The sequence below is a fragment of the Amphiura filiformis genome, chromosome 1, assembly GCF_039555335.1.
Source record: "Amphiura filiformis chromosome 1, Afil_fr2py, whole genome shotgun sequence".
Lineage (NCBI taxonomy): Eukaryota > Metazoa > Echinodermata > Ophiuroidea > Amphilepidida > Amphiuridae > Amphiura > Amphiura filiformis.
In genome coordinates, this window is record NC_092628.1 from 33,510,509 (window position 1) to 33,527,595 (window position 17,087).

At 35.5% G+C, this 17,087-nt stretch overlaps 1 protein-coding gene across 1 annotated transcript; it reads left to right on the forward strand.

Annotated features, from left to right (window-relative positions):
• Nucleotides 1-8,674: 8,674 nt before the first annotated feature.
• On the forward strand, nucleotides 8,675-15,172 carry LOC140166063 (centromere protein X-like). Its single transcript, XM_072189446.1, has 5 exons — nucleotides 8,675-8,736; nucleotides 11,677-11,728; nucleotides 12,108-12,161; nucleotides 12,920-13,008; nucleotides 14,236-15,172. The coding sequence occupies exons 1-5, from the start codon at nucleotides 8,701-8,703 to the stop codon at nucleotides 14,248-14,250; spliced, it is 246 nt and encodes an 81-aa protein (XP_072045547.1). The 5' UTR covers nucleotides 8,675-8,700; the 3' UTR covers nucleotides 14,251-15,172.
• The last annotated feature ends 1,915 nt before the right edge of the window (nucleotides 15,173-17,087 follow it).

Here is a 17,087-nt window from a genome sequence, read left to right on the forward strand (position 1 = left end):
CACAGGGCTATCAGAGGTACTTCATCTACAGTGCTATCAGAGGTACTTCATCTACAGTGCTATCAGAGGTACTTCATCTACAGTGCTATCAGAGGTACTTCATCTACAGTGCTATCAGAGGTACTTCATCTACAGTGCTATCAGAGGTACTTCATCTACAGTGCTATCAGAGGTAGATCTATTTCATCCATAGTGCTATCAGAGGGAGTTCTACTTCATCCATAGTGCTATCAGAGGTACTTCATCCACAGTGATATCAGAGGTAGACCTACTTCATCCATAGTGCTATCAGAGGGAGTTCTACTTCATCCATAGTACTATCAGAGGTACTTCATCTACAGTGCTATCAGAGGTACTTCATCTACAGTGCTATCAGAGGTAGATCTACTTCATCCATAGTACTATCAGAGGGAGTTCTACTTCATCCAGTGCTATCAGAGGTACTTCATCTACAGTGCTATCAGAGGTAGACCTACTTCATCCATAGTACTATCAGCGGGAGTTCTACTTCAGTTTACGAAATTAGCTCTGGTTTCATTCAACTCCGTGACAATTTCTTAAATTTTTATACAAAATACAAGTATTGCACTCTTTTAGATGTTTTGTAAGTCACACATCTGAAGTAACATGATTAAGGTTAAGCTGGAGACGAATTACATCTATGTATTCTTCGTTATAATGTAACTTCAGAAAATGTGCTTTTTCAGAAGATAGCGTTACATTCTGTTTAGAAAAGAGCATTTTGACTATCTTCAGAAAACAACATTATTATCTTCAAAAAATAACATTTTATAATCTCCTCTTCTGAAGATAGCATTTTACTATCTTTAATAAGACATATCATTTTACAAAGAAGATAGCATTTACTACCTTCAGAAGATAGTATTTAACTATCTTCAGAAGATAACATTTACTATCCTCAAAAGATGGTTGTTTACTCTCTTCAAGATATAGCCTATCGTTTTACAATCTTCCGAATACAGCATTTTACTGTCTTCAGATAATTTAACTATCACTTTACTATCTTCAGAAGATAGCATTTTACTCTTTCCAGCAGATGGCTTTTACTATCTTCATTAAATAACACTTTACTATCTTCAATAGATAGCATTTATGCTATCTTCAGAAGATAGAAATTTACTATTATCAGATGATAGCATTCAGTTGATATTAGTTTACTTTAAATAGCAATTTACTTGCATTTTACTATCCTCAGTAGATAGCATTTTACCATCTTCAAAAAAGATAACCTTTTTTTACCATCTTCAGTGGATAAGCATTTTACTATTTTCAAAAGACAACCTTTTTTACTATCTTCAGTATACGGTATAGCATTTCAAAAGATAACATTTCTACCAACTTCAGTAGATGGCATTTTACTATCTTCAAAAGATAACATTTTTACTATCTTCAGTAGATATCATTTTACGATCTTCAAAATATAATATTTTTATTATCTTCAGTAGATAGTTTTTTCCTATCTTCAAAAGATATTAACATTTTTAGTAAAATAGTACTATTGATCTCACCTCGGGCCCATAGTTTTAACCAGAACCTCTCATGGCAGTATATATTTGTATACTGTCTTCAAAAGATAACATTTTTACTATCTTTAGTAGCTACCATTTTACTATCTTCAAAAGATAATATTTTTATTATCTTCAGTAGATAGCATTTTACAATTTTCAAAGGATAACATTCTTACTATCCTATCTTCAGTAGATTTTCTATCTTTAGAAGATGGCAGCTTCAGAAGATAACATGTACTATATTCAAAGATACAGTAGTATTTTACCATCTTCAGAAGATAGCAGTTTACTATCTACTGAAAATACCATTTTTATAACCACATTTCAAAACCGATAATGGAATTATAAAATCTTACCCAATGAATAAATATATAAAGAAATAAATAAGTAAACAATTATTTTAATTAAAGGAGTATTGCGTGATCCTAGCATTCTCTTTTTATGACATTTTCAGTATATATCCACGAAAAAGCTTATTCCCAAAAATTAAGTTGATTCCGATTTTGCGCTTGAGAGTTAAGCATGATTATGTGTCTCACACTGTTCCATAGACAATGTGTTGTAATTTTGTTCTGGTATATAACGTAATTTAAATTTCATGATATATTTGCTGAACGAATTAATCTGCAAGAAATGTTTGGTACATAAACATTATGTGGCCAGAGGTTTCCAGTGGTATGAAAATCTCAATAATAAAATTGAACAATCTTGTTATGCAGCACGTGAACTTCGTTACAAATGCATAACAAACACGAGGGCATCCAAAAAGTATCTGTTCATGTGTACGTAGTATTATATGTGACTCTCTATGACTTGTGCACTTATTTTTAAGAGCCTACCATTTACCAAACTGAAGTTATGTGGGTTAAGGGATCTAAAATGAGCGTTTATTGCGTTTCGACAGTATTTTTTGTGGGACATGAGAGCACCTCGGACCTATCGAATTGCATTCTGAATACGAAGCATGTCTTTCTGATATCAAATAATTTTCATTTTTGAAAATCACAATATAATACAAATTTTATGACAAATTATAAAAATTTGATATTTTTCAAATTTTGATATATAACAGTCCTCGAAGTAAATTATATAAATCTAATGATATATTCTTAAAGTGTATGTAGCAGGGAGGAAAAAGCCGACGGTCAATTGAAAATTTTGACCTTTCATATTGAAGATATGGATTTTTTCCCAAAAAGACCTAATTTTTGTTGGTGTTTTGGGAAAAAAAATCCATATCTTCAATACGAAAGGTCAAAATTTTCAATTGATCGTCGGCTTTTTATCCCACCTACATACACTTTAAGTATAAATCATCAGATTTATAAAGTTTACTTCAAGTACTGTTAAATATCAAAAATATCAATTTTAATGATTTGCCATAAAATGTGTATTAAATTGCGAATTTCAAAAATCAAAATTATTTGATATCAGAATGACATTCTTCGTATTCAGAATACAATTCGATATGTCTGATGTGCTCTGATGTCCCAAAATAAATACTGTCCAAACGTTCATACCCCAGCCCTTAAGGCAGAACTCTTTGAATGCCTCGTTTATTGACCCGTTTTTGCAAGTTAGAAATCTAAGGACAATCAGCCAACAAGGCAGATGATTACATATTTTGCTTTTTCTGAACATTGTGCATTAACTTTAGAAACAGCTGATAGAAAAAAATGTCAGGGAATTATAATGGACACATCCAAACAAGCCCCTTTATCCATCATGTTCATAGGGATATCATATGTAGTTCTATACTTCTACTTCATCCACAATGCTATTGCAGAGGTACTTTCTACTTCATCCATAGTACTATCAGAGGGAGTTCTACTTCACCCACAGGGCTATCAGAGGTACTTCATCCACAGTGCTATCAGAGGTAGATCTACTTCATCCTTAGTACTATCAGAGGGAGTTCTACTTCACCCACAGTGCTATCAGAGGTACTTCATCTACAGTGCTATCAGAGGTAGCTAGATCTACTTCATCCATAGTACTATCAGCGGAAGTTCTACTTCACCCACAGTGCTATCAGAGGTACTTCATCTACAGTGTTATTAGAGGTACTTCATCTACAGTGCTATCAGAGGTAGATCTATTTTATCCATGTAGTACTATCCCAGCTAACACAAAAACGTGTTTAAAACGTTTAAAATAAGTTATATTTTGGGTTTTGGTTTAGGTAAAAACGTTTTAATAACATTAAAATGTCGGGTTATGTGAAGGTCATGAAATCGTTTTAAAACGTTTTGTATGAAAACACACTACAAAAATATTTTTAAAATGTTTTCGAAATGTCATTGTAAACTATTTTTGCACACATTTTTTGCCAAATATTTTGTCAACACTTAAATAACATTATGTTAAAATATTTGCACCAGGCAAACACAGAAATGTTCTTATAATGTTTTTTTACAAACCGTTTTAATAACATTTAAATGTCGGGTTATATAAAGGTCGTGGAAACATTTTAAAAACGTTATTGTAAATATTTTGGGCAAACATTTTTGCAAAATATTTTTTCAACCCCAAAATAACATTCTGTTTAGAATGATTTGCACCAAGTTTTCACAAATGTTTTTGGAATGTTATTAAAACGTTTTTATACCATTTATATAACCCGACATTTAAATGTTTTCTGTAAAACATTTGTTTTTGTTGTGCAGTAAATTACCAACAAATGTTATGAAAACGTTTTATACCATTAAGGGCTGGGGTATGAACGTTTGGACGGTATTTATTTTGGGACATTAGAGCACATCAGACATATCGAATTGCATTCTGAATACCAAGAATGTCATTCTGATATCAAATAATTTTAATTTTTGAAATTCGCAATTTAATACACATTTTATGGCAAATCATTAAAATTGATATTTTTGATATTTAACAGTACTTGAAGTGAACTTTATAAATCTGATGATTTATACTTAAAGTGTATGTAGGTGGGATGAAAAGCCGACGATCAATTGAAAATTTTGACCTTTCGTATTGAAGATATGGATTTTTTTCCCCAAAACACCAAAAAAAATTAGGTCTTTTTTTTACAAAAATCCATATCTTCAACATGAAAGGTCAATATTTTCAATTGACCGTCGGCTTTTCCTCCCTGCTACATACACTTTAAGAATATATCATTAGATTTATATAATTCACTTCGAGGACTGTTATATATCAAAAATTTGAAAAATATCAAATTTTTATAATTTGTCATAAAATTTGTATTATATTGTGATTTTCAAAAATGAAAATTATTTGATATTAGAAAGACATGCTTCGTATTCAGAATGCAATTCGATAGGTCTGAGGTGCTCTCATGTCGCACAAAAAATACTGTCGAAACGCAATAAACGCTCATTTTAGATCCCTTAATGTACCCTTTAAATAACCCGACATTTAAACGTTTTCTGAAAACCTTTTATAACATTTTGCGAATGATGTCGAAAACGTTTTGTGTTTGCTGGGTCAGAGGGAGTTCTATACTCATCCACAGTGCTATCAGAGGTACTTCTTCCACAGTGCTGTCAGAGGTACTTCATCTACAGTGCTATCAGAGGTAGATCTATTTCATCCATAGTATTATCAGCGGGAGTTCTACTTCATCCACAGTGCTATCAGAGGTACTTCATCTACAGTGCTATCAGAGGTAGATCTACTTCATCCATAGTACTATCAGAGGTAGACCTACTTCATCCATAGTACTATCAGAGGTAGATCTACTTCATCCATAGTACTATCAGCGGGAGTTCTACTTCATCCACACACTATGCTATCAGAGGTACTTCATCTACAGTGTATCAGAGGTAGATCTACTTCATCCATAGTATTATCAGCGGGAGTTCTACTTCATCCACAGTGCTATCAGAGGTACTTCATCTACAGTGCTATCAGAGGTAGAGCTACTTCATCCATAGTACTATCAGAGGTAGAACTACTTCATCCATAGTACTATCAGAGGTAGATCTACTTCATCCATAGTACTATCAGCGGGAGTTCTACTTCATCCACACACTATACTATCAGAGGTACTTCATCTACAGTGTATCAGAGGTAGATCTACTTCATCCATAGTACTATCAGCGGGAGTTCTACTTCATCCACAGTGCTATCAAAGGTACTTCATCCACACCAGGTAGTTCTACGTCAGAGGTAGTTCTACGTCATCCATATAGTGCTATCAGAGGTAGTTCTACTTCATCCACAGTGCTATCAGGGGTAGCCTAGTTCTACTTTATATTTTGGGGCATTTAGGTTATAAACCTCTCTGCGGCATTTACTAAACACAATTTAAAATGAAAGTCATCACTGGATAGTATCAGTTCACACACAATACGTTAAAATTATGTAATGGTAATTAATCAGAGTAACCATAGTAATCATATGCATCAAATTCTATGCAAACATGAAAATGGAACAATATACCATTGATTCTCTGATTCCTTCACCTATAACAATGCCCCTATAATCGTGCTGGAACAAGAAATAAAAGTTCATTAATTTTATTGTAAGTATGGAAAAAGAGTCCAAAATAATAATAGAAATCGGTAATACAGTATTCACTAACGCGTTCTAATTAGATAATCCGTCTTCAAAATGATTCAAATTATTTTACGGTTAACATGACGGCTATTAAAGATTTCACCAAGTGTCACCGGTGATCTTTGCAATCTGTCACTTTCCGAAGCTTCTTGAGGCGATAGCAGGATAGTTAAATCACCCATAATATAATCGTTATAATAATTTAAGAAAACTTACACACCTTCTTAATAATCTTGAGTTGACGAAAGGCGTAGAAGATGCTTCCCGAGAGATGAGTGTTAATTATTATTTTATTCGTTTACATGTTCGATTAGACGAAATCTCACTGGGGTACTCGTGGCACACAAAAACGAAGAAATGAGAGGATTAAATAGATGAGAATGTATCCCTGGTTGGACTTGTGCACAATTCTTGTTAAGACGAGTTTCTTCTTGAAAATTCATGTTTTTCATCTCATCATCTTTTTCTTCTTATATATTTCTTCTACGAGATAGTGTAAATTTCCTCAAAGTTCATTTGAACTGCATCCGTATACAAACCTGCCCAGATTGTGCTTATCTGACCCCATGCTCACGTTTCCTTATTAATATTATACCGGAACTGACCATCGACTTTGAAGGCGAATGGGATGGCAGATACCTAATTCTACAAAACTACAGTGTACTTGTTAATATTAATACATTTATCTGATAGGAAGTGAGCCAAGGAAACCAATAAATGCATTTTTATTACGACACCCCGAAGTTATAACAAGCCTTAGGATCTCATCCCATAGCATTCATCTTTTGTGTCAGTTCATAGTTTGTCTCAATATTTGAATGCAGATATCGTTAGGTCATGCTCCGCTCCGACCCGCCTCAACGACTGATACCAAGTCACCTTATAGCATATTGTGTTAATGATCAATATTCATATCGTGTCGTTATCAAATCACTATACCGCCTTTATTTGTCAAGAAATAGATACCTCTGGCTAATTTGACACGGTGTATTGATTTCAATTATCATAGAAACACTTCAGTTTAGACACCGTGTTTGGGCTAGAATAATAGCAAACCAAGACATTCGAATGCGAGAGATTAAAAAATGTGCAAGATTAAGAAACAGTTTCCCCGAAATGGGGTCAGGCTTCGAAATTTTTACGGGATGTGCCACGCCCACGTAGACTTTTGGATGCTGACTTTCTCTATACCTTTTGTTTGCTGTTTTTGCCACCCATCAGTATACCAATTTTTCACAAAAAACACCCAAAAAGCACCAAAATGTGCCCTAATTGGGCGCTTTTGACCAAATGCACCCAATTGGGCGCATTATAGTCTTCACTGAAAACCCACTCATTGATATACCAAAATTGCTGAAAGGTATACCCCAAAACAGTGGCACATCCCCGTCCGTATAGGCCTACCTTCAACCAGAGAGAACCCCATCCGGACAGTTTGCCCGCAAATTTGATTTATTTTCAAATTTTTTTCAAAAGTGTTGAGATTAAAATCATGCTGAAAAATACATTGAGACCAAGTGCACTTTCTCATAGCCTACTTCGATTAGGTCTTCGAGAATGAAGAGTACGGAGCACAATGGGAGGTCGGAGGTGATATCGTACCGGTACATCATAATTGGAAACGCATGTGGTATAAAATCAGTTGATTTTTCAGAAAATCTTATTTTTTTAATGAGTTTTACTTTATTCCGAATTAAATTCCGTGTTAAATTATGAAAAACGGAAAAAATATCGCATCCCAGTTTTGAAAAAAAAAGGAAACCTGTCTGCGTCCATTTGGTTTGTGAAAAAAGCAACAATAATGGTTCAAAGAAAGGGTCTGTCAGAGTACGCTACAGCTACCTTTGTTCTTGCTTTTTGAAAACAAAATCTTTCAGAAGTTGTTTAACAGCCACTTTGTTGTATTTTATTAATGGCCTTAGATTATGAGGGCACTATGCATTTATCCACCGTGGTGAAAGGTCCAAGTAAGTGGTTGTCACAAGTACAATAACGCACTATAATGTATTAGGCCTACTAGTAGTGCTTTAGAGATAGCGTTTACTAGACAAAAGACAGGACAATTAAAGACGACACAGGACGAGACAAAGAAATATATTATGAATTGAAACACCACGCAGAGTATAGGCTAATCATTGTCATTTGTCAACCGTACAATCATAGGCGTAGATCCGCGGGGGACCGGGGGGGGTTAGGGGCCCAATATTTTGCAAGGGGGGGATGGTCCATACAATCATCCCCCCCCCAATGTTGACGCCTGTATGTGGGTTTCTGACCAAATTTACCTCATATTTGACCATTTTAGCCCCCAAAGTGCAAATTCTTTCGAGCTTCGCGCGAATTTATTCCATTTTTGCGCCATATTAACGCATATTTCAACAGTTTAAATTTGGAACAAAAATAATTCATTGGACAATATAGTTTATACCAAATGCCCCCTTTTTCAAAAATTGTACACCCACGACTCAGGTTATGACAATCATGTAATCTTCTCTTTTATCAGAGTGTTTATTATAATCTTACTTTCATCAATGCCTGTCAATCGGCATCAGGCCTGATATGGCAGTAATATTTACGCCCTCTTCCCAAATTCGTCTTAATTGTATGACGGGCTGTGTATAGCTAATTAATCATGGCGGACGACAACGACAGCGCAACTTTCAAAACTGTAAGTTTTTACAGATTTTGTGATGATTTACACAAATTATTCAGCACTGTTTAGTGTTTTTGGGGACACAGCCATGCCCACAAAGTATTCATGTATTTATGTACCCTTTTAAAGACATTAATTAGATGCAAGTCGTTAACTACTGTCTAAAGTAACAATTTAGGCTTATGCCTTATTTTAAAAAGGAGTGTTTCGTGATTAGAGCATCCTCTTTTTATGACATTTTTCAGTACATATCCACGAAAAAAGACCATTCCCAAAATTTCAGTTGATTCCGATTTTGCGTTTGCGAGTTATGCATGATTATGTGTATTACACTGCTCCATAGACAATACATTGTAATTTCGTTCTGGTGCACCAGAACGAAATTCAAATTTCACGATATCTTTGCTAAACGAATTAATCTGCAAGAAATATTTTGTACATAAACATTATGTAGCCAGAGGTTTCCAGTGAAACCTCAGTTAACACATTTGTTAGTCAGTCAAAATGGCCTAAACCGGCAATACAAATTTACATTGAAATTAAAAAGAAGCTTTTTAAGAAGGAAACCTTCATAAATATGTTGTCTATACTTCACTTGACCCAAATATATGATTTTTTTTTTGATTGAGAGACTCGCACATGGAATTTCAGAGAGATTTTGATAGCAGTTCCATTAAAAAAAGGTGCTATCGTCATGAGACTAAGATCTAGAAACACCCCCGTAATGCTGTTTTGGGGAATTTTGCTAGCAGAATCTTGTTGATGAAAGTCAATCTTTGACAAGATGTAACTTTGCTACGGAAAGTGCTATGACAAAAAAGGTTTTCAGTGTTGGCTTTCTTTACTCAAGGGCTTTAATTTGATATATAAAATGATGCAGTTTGTTGGCAAATTTGAATTCACCTGGCATACCTAATTTAAGGCCCATATGCACTTGATTATTAGTTTCCTGAAGATTTTGAAAAAGGGACGAGGTGACTTTTAATTATTAATTATTAAGTATCTTTTATTTTCTTTATTTAGTTTGAATTATTACAAGCAACTATTGACTCGTTTTGACTATCTAGAGCAGGCATTTAATTATTTCACAACAATATTTGATTTTATAAATAAGTGAAGGTGGAGTTGTACTCTTTGTTCATTCATCATTATTGTTGATATTATTAAAGTCAGAAAATGGCAAGTAGAAGTAGTTGAAAGTTATTTTAAAGGAGAAAATTAGAAATAAAAATAAAATAATTAATTATTTTGAGATTTTCAATTTTGGACGCGGGCGGTAAACAGGAAACTAATAATCAAGTGCAAAGGGCCTAATAATAATACCGTCTTATACCGGTTCGTCTTAATTTGATCGAGAAATCTATCTATAATCTACTATCCACGACGACACGATAGTTAATGCGTGGATAGAAGGTATAGTAGAGATTGCTAGTATAACACGGTCAGTCATCGTAGCGTCTTCAGTTTTAAAATGCATCAAAACAATTTTTTAGATTGTCCAATTGACTTCAATTTAGCTTGCTAACATTTATGTATCTTAGCTGAAGTGCTTGCTTACTTTTAACCGGAAACACAGGCGCTGAAGGGCAAATTCCGACCATATAATGAGTCCGTTTAATTCTGCAACCTTGCTTGATCATAGTTGTTTTCAGCCCTCGAATTAAGGATCTGAAGGGGCACGGCAACTTTTTTAGGGCAAATTGATAATTGCCTTGGATTTTCACTGAAAAGGCAAGGCAGCACGGCAGTTTGTAGTATTTCAAGAGGGCATCATGGCAACTGTTGAAAATTTGAGAAGGGCACCAAGGCAATTTCTCAAAAGTGAAGAAAACACACACAAACATAGATAGAAGATTTTATAATGAAGGATAGGGCTGGGGCACCGACTGCAACTTCATTAGAGGGCACAGCAAGTGACTGCCTTGGGTAAAGGACATATTTTGACTTAGGGCATTGCGGCAGTGGGGATGGGCACCCACGGCAAAATGCCATGGGTGCCGTGGGTTAATTCGAGGGCTGGTTGTTTTGACAACTGCCAACTGCGTCGGTGATTAAAGATTTTAGAAAATCCAGTGCTGGGCAAATCAATCCATCTCCCGATTTGCAAAGGTTGACTTGTCATTGCAAACTGATGGTGATACCCTTCCGGTTCTTGAACATATGAGCCCAGCACTACATGTGTTGATCACCTACTTACAATGGGGACTGTGTGATGTCTGGCGATCACTCGAGAAAAATTGACACAAAATGATGTTTTTCGTGAGTAACGTCATGGTGAATTGATGAAGGAATATAGCACATGTGTCACTAATATGTCAAGAACAATATCCTCATATTTTTGAGACAATAATTAACTTGAGAAAGAAGTTTTTATTCATATGTATGACATTGGGCCCTGTATGGCAACTGTGTACATGTGCCAAACAAGGTACGTTACATGAGCACGTATACTTCCACGTTCTAACTTTCGTATCACAAGCTATCGGTTGTTCATACGAAAGTTAGAAATTTTCGAACAAGTCTTAATATAATACGTCGTAGTAGTGGAAACATTCACATCCCACACCGTCATGTCTGTCGTGTCCTTTATCATATGTGACTGTACACGGCGAATGAGCTAAATGAACGGAACTCAGTCTGACATAGCGTGATGATTTTTGCGTACACTCACTGCGCGACTGTGAGAATCCAACCACATTGCCCCCAAGGTTGTGCATCCTGGGCAGCGTTCGAAATTTTGGTTGTCCGGTTGCCCGGGACAACTAAAAAAGTCGCCAGACAACCAAAAGTACTGATTCGGTTGTCCGCCGGACAACCATAAATGTAACCAAAAGTCACATTTGTAGGCCTACGGACAACCAAAAAAAAAATGCCAATACGTTGCGCATACCCTTTTGTTCCTTTGTGTTGCTGAAATCTATGTCTTGAAGTTGAAATATTGTTCATTTTTTCCAGGAGACTGTCCAGAAGCTGTTACAGCTAAGTTTTAGGGATGAAAAAACAAAAAGTGAGTATCCTTTTAGTTTATCAATATTTGGATCTATCAATTGAAAGAAAAAAAAGAAGAAAATTAGAAAGTAACCAGTTACCTTTCAACATTAGTTTACCAAATGATGACCATGAATGTGGACATATTTTTCCATGCTTGTGCAACCCATCCATGGAACAAATTCTAACAATCAATCAATCAATCAATCAATCAATCAATCAATCAATCAATAAAAATAAATAAATAAAAATAAATAAAAATAAAAATAAATAAACAAACAAACAAACAAACAAACAAACACAGTTATTGTAACCCTTGAAGCCAATATTTTCAAAAATCTTATTTGCACATTGTGCACTTGATGAAGATTGTGTTTGCTCTTATCGTTTTTTTGCAGTTAACAAGGATTCCTTAAAATTGACAGTTGAAATGCTCAGAATATTTGCTGCTGGTAAGTTTATTTAGCATTTTAGTAATCCCTTATAATTGGTAGATTAAATAAAAAAGGTGACTTTACAAAGGAGCAGTTTAATAGTCTCTGTCTGATCAAATTAACTGGTTGTTCATTGTATAGATAAAGCTAGATAATAGTACCTCAAAAATGAATGTGAACATGTCTTTCTCTACCAGAACTGTTCTCCCAACTTCAATACTATGTCAATATTATTGTCGCTTAACTTGAATTATATCATACCATATTATCCTACACACACTCTATTTTAGTGGGTAACTAATATCTAACATACATTGTATGTTTTTTAGGTACCCAAGAATGTAAGAAATAAACCTCCTTGCCAGGAGGGGGTAAAAAAAAAAAAAACAGGCATTATCCTGATAGGGAACAATCTTCAAGATCTTCTGTCATCCACTGCATACATGCAATCCCACAAGATTTTATTATCAATTTGGCCTTTATAAATTATTCTTGCTTGTTTAGTGGTGCAGCAGTTAGACAAAACTTTTGTTTTCTTGAAGAAAAGTGGCTTGAACATGTGGTAACTTAACTTAGACAATCATTATGATTGTCTTTAAATGAACTCATTAGCTCAGTCAGTAGAGCATTTAACCGGTAAACCAAAGATCCTGGATATGATGTTCAGTGGAATTTCTTTCACCTTTCAAGGTGTGTGGTGAGAAGTTTATCCAATTATATCTAGGTAGATCTGATGTGTAGATTAAATCCAATTAATTCATTGTCTGTGTTTTCAGAGAGTGCAGGTAGATCTGCTAAGCAAGCCGAATCAGAATCGGCGCCTGTAGTGGAGCCACGGCACTTTGAAAAGATTCTACCACAGTTGGTAAGTACTTTGGCTGGGATCAAATGTTCTGTTCCATTGTTAGGACTTTTTTTAAATTTCAGTGTTCATATCACTTGGAGTAGTGGGCCAGTAGTGTTGTATACATGTATGTAGTGGGGTGCTAAGGACTCTTGTCCACTACTCAGGGAATCACTTTTTATTCAAGTTGCCTTCAGTTGAAGTGTCAGTCAAGACCCCAATGAGTGACATACTGCATACCTATCTGAAATGAATAATAATGCATTGGAATCTTTGTTTAATAACACAATATCTGTTATTAAACATTTTTCAGCCTGTTTTGGGCCTTTTTAAGGCTGAATTCACACTGTTTTCAGGCACTTTTCAAAAAAAGTCATTCTCATGCCTGTAAATAAAACAAATATATAAATGGCTAAATCTAAAGTATGAATAAATGAGTAAGTAAATATTATGAGAAAATATACAAAATCATCAATTTTTACACAAAAGATACTGAATCACGCTTTACTACAGGGTGTCTCTGAAAGAACTGTATCGTCAGAAACTTAATTGTTTGGGTATTTTAACGGCACAACTAAACATAAGTAAATAACTGGTATGGTTGAGGGATGAATCAGCTATCACATACTTTTCATTTTGACAATTGACCACACCGCGGTTCATGAAATATAAGAATTTGACAAAACTCCCTTATTTCCAAACCTTTCCACGGATTCAAATATCAATCAATGATCTGTATTCTGAGTGCTCTCTGCGCATCATCAGCGCATGAGGTGTCTATTGTCATTGGTAGATATTTGACTCTGTGGAACGCATTGAAAATGATGTTGTTTCATAAAATTCTTTTATTTAAAAAAATGGAGCGGTCAATTGTCAAAATTCAAAAAGTATGTGATACCTGATATATTCCTCAACCACATCGGTTATTTAGTAATAGTTATATTTGGTTTATGCATTAAGATACCAAAAAAATTAAGTTTCCGACAAAACTGTTCTTTCAAGGACACCTTGTAAACTGATTTACAATGGGCAAATATTGTGTACATGTTAAAAACGGGACTTTGACCAAAATTGAGGGTGCAATTTGTTTGAAATGCTCCTTTTAACCCCCACCCCACCCGGGCCACCCCACCCCCAAATAAAGACAAAAAACACACATACAGGAGAAAAACATTGTGGTGCCACACCACCACTGTTAACAGTATAACAGTTAAAAATTGGTTTCATATGAATTTTGTTCTATTTCAGTTGCTTGATTTCTGAAGACTCAATGATGATTGATGTACAGGTTCCCTATTTGGCTTGGTTTCAAAAGACCAGCAGGAATCGGGTCTCTATACCCTACCAATTTATATAACGTTGAGTGCCCGCTAACCATGCTGACATTGATCCAAAGATTACAAGTGACAACATGCAAAGTATGACATCTCACTGTAACATTGAGAAACAAGGAATGTAGTCTGGCAAACTTCAGGACACTGGGTGACCAGTAACTGGCCTGTAACAGCACCTCCCTTTATTTAAACATGCAGATGAGCCATATTTTGGGATAAAAAACAGGAAAAATGTTGGCAAACAAAACACCACCAACTGCAACAGAATGAGCATTAAAGCCATATTATAACATTTCCATAAGAAATAGAATTGTATTTTTTTTTTGGTATAAAATATTAGTTTTCACTGTCAGATATGTACTCGTTTAATTTGGGCCCAAACAGACGAGGCAATACAAAGAAAATCGCTATTTAATACCAGCGCATATGTCGCCAATGCGAGCCACTCATTCGAACGTGAGCCGTGTTGGTTCTTTTGATCATCCCATGCCCGCACACTATGTATGTACTGTGTTATGCACATCGTGACGTGTACGCGTTCGACTAATATTTCCCTCGTAATAATAAAACGACGATTCCTGCATTTTATTCAAAACTACAGTACTGTAGTCTTGATTTTTGCAGGGTATGTTAGTTTACTAAAGACATAACAATCGTGTTAAAAACAGAATTTTGAAAAATATTGAGGGCATCCTCCTCAGCAAATGTTATAATATGGTAGGTAATATCATGGCTTAACAGCACTATGGGTGTAATTTCCAAAATTGATTTTTAGGGGCTATTTTTTTAACAGTTCAACATGAAAAAAGTGGTCCCTTTGTTAATTTTTCTTTCTAATTTTTTTAAGGGGGTACTACGCCTATGGTAAATTTGTGTCTATTTTTGTATTTTTCTCAAAATATAATAACACACTGGTAACAAAAGTTGTGTATATTATTGGGGCAAGGAATCCAATTACCACACTGAAATTTCAGTGACTCAAGACAAGCGGTTCAGTATATATGATAGGAAATGAGGTACATCCAAGCGGTACCTTGGCTCTGATCATAAATAACGAACCGCTTGTCTTGGGTCACTGAAATTCCAGTGTAGTAATTGGATTCCTTGCCCCTATAATATACATAACTTTTGTTACCACTGTGTTATTAGTTTTTGAAAAAATGCAAAATAGACAAAATTTATTGAGGGGTGTAGTACCCCTTAAGTTGAAAAGACTGGGGATGTTTGGCTTTAGTGATAGAAATGAGACTAATAACATTGTGTACTGATTGTATACTGATGCTGTGCAGTTGGGCGCAGGACTTACGCTGATTGTACGTTAAATGTAATGCGTGACTGGTGCACGCTTATGTGAAATTATGTGAGCATGATTTGGGACTTTATCAATGGCGTGTGTGCAGTTACAAAACGGAATCATTTTTGCCAATTATAAGTCAAACAAACTATACCCAGTCGATCAATCTGGTTTAGGATTATGTACATGCATTGTAAAATATGATTTTGTATATTAATATAAAGGTAGCACACAATAAAACTAATAAACTTGTAAATATTGACAACATTTTCACTCTGATGTTTGATGCACAAGTGTACATGTTTTTGTGTCATCTGTATTATTTGCATAAGATTCTTCATGGGACAAATAAATACTAATAGCACATTAACATTAACAGGGTAGGTGCACTAACCCCAAAATTTGCACCTCTGGTAATTCTTTTGATATTCATATTGTGGGTCCTTTTCATATCTTGAAATGTCAAGAAGATATGACAACCCCCCCCGCCAAGTGGGGTCAAATGAAAAAGATAAAAAGCACAGAATATAATAAATAATTTCCCCACTGGGGTGCTACTCCTCATAAGACTGGTAAATATTCATACTTTGGGTCTCTATCTCGAAATGCCGAGAAGATGTGATGGTTCAGCTATGGTGCGGTCCCGGGGGAGGCACTCCCTATCTGAAGTGGCAGGGATGTGCCTCGGCCATGTTAAAAGTAGGGGGCATTCAGGTAAAAACTAAATTTACAAAAATATGTGGTCATTCAGTACACAACCTGAATAAAAAATGGGGTCATTCGGTATGAAACTTTAAAAAAGGGGGGTCATTGGGGTAACAAACTGTTAAATGGGGGTCATTGGGTACAAGATTGCCAAAAGGGGGTCATTTACACCCGCGTGCCCAGGATCTGTTCCTGCGAAGGGCTTTCAGAGTTATGCGGGGGCTTAATGGCTAAAATCGCCAAAAAATGGCTGATTTTACGTGATTTTTAACAAAGTGCGGGGGCTTCAGCACCCAAAGCCCCCCCCTCCGGACATGCTACTGATTTAGTACAAACATGTAACGTAGGCCTAAGTGCCAAACTGTAACAAAATTGGCCACACTGGATAATTGATTTTATTTTTAGCGGGGATTTGAGATCCCATTATTTCTTGAGCAAAATACAAATACCACCTGAAAATTGGGTATTTGACATTTTGTAATAAAAAGGGGGGGTCATTGGGTAGCAGGAAATAATAAAAAGGGGGTCATTGAGTACCTGAAATTTAAAGGGGGTCATTGGGTAATAGGTAGGCCAGTAGGCCTAACACAAAAAGGGGGGGCATTGGGTACAAGCCGGTTTGAAAAAGGGGGTCTATCCCAAGGCACATGCTGCATATCCGCTATGGAAGTGCCCCCCCCTCCGTGGGGTGCGGTATAAACCGCTCTAGTTTTTTTAATGTTTTAAGCCAATGTTTTAGGCCTACATGTAATTTCAAGCGGGCATTT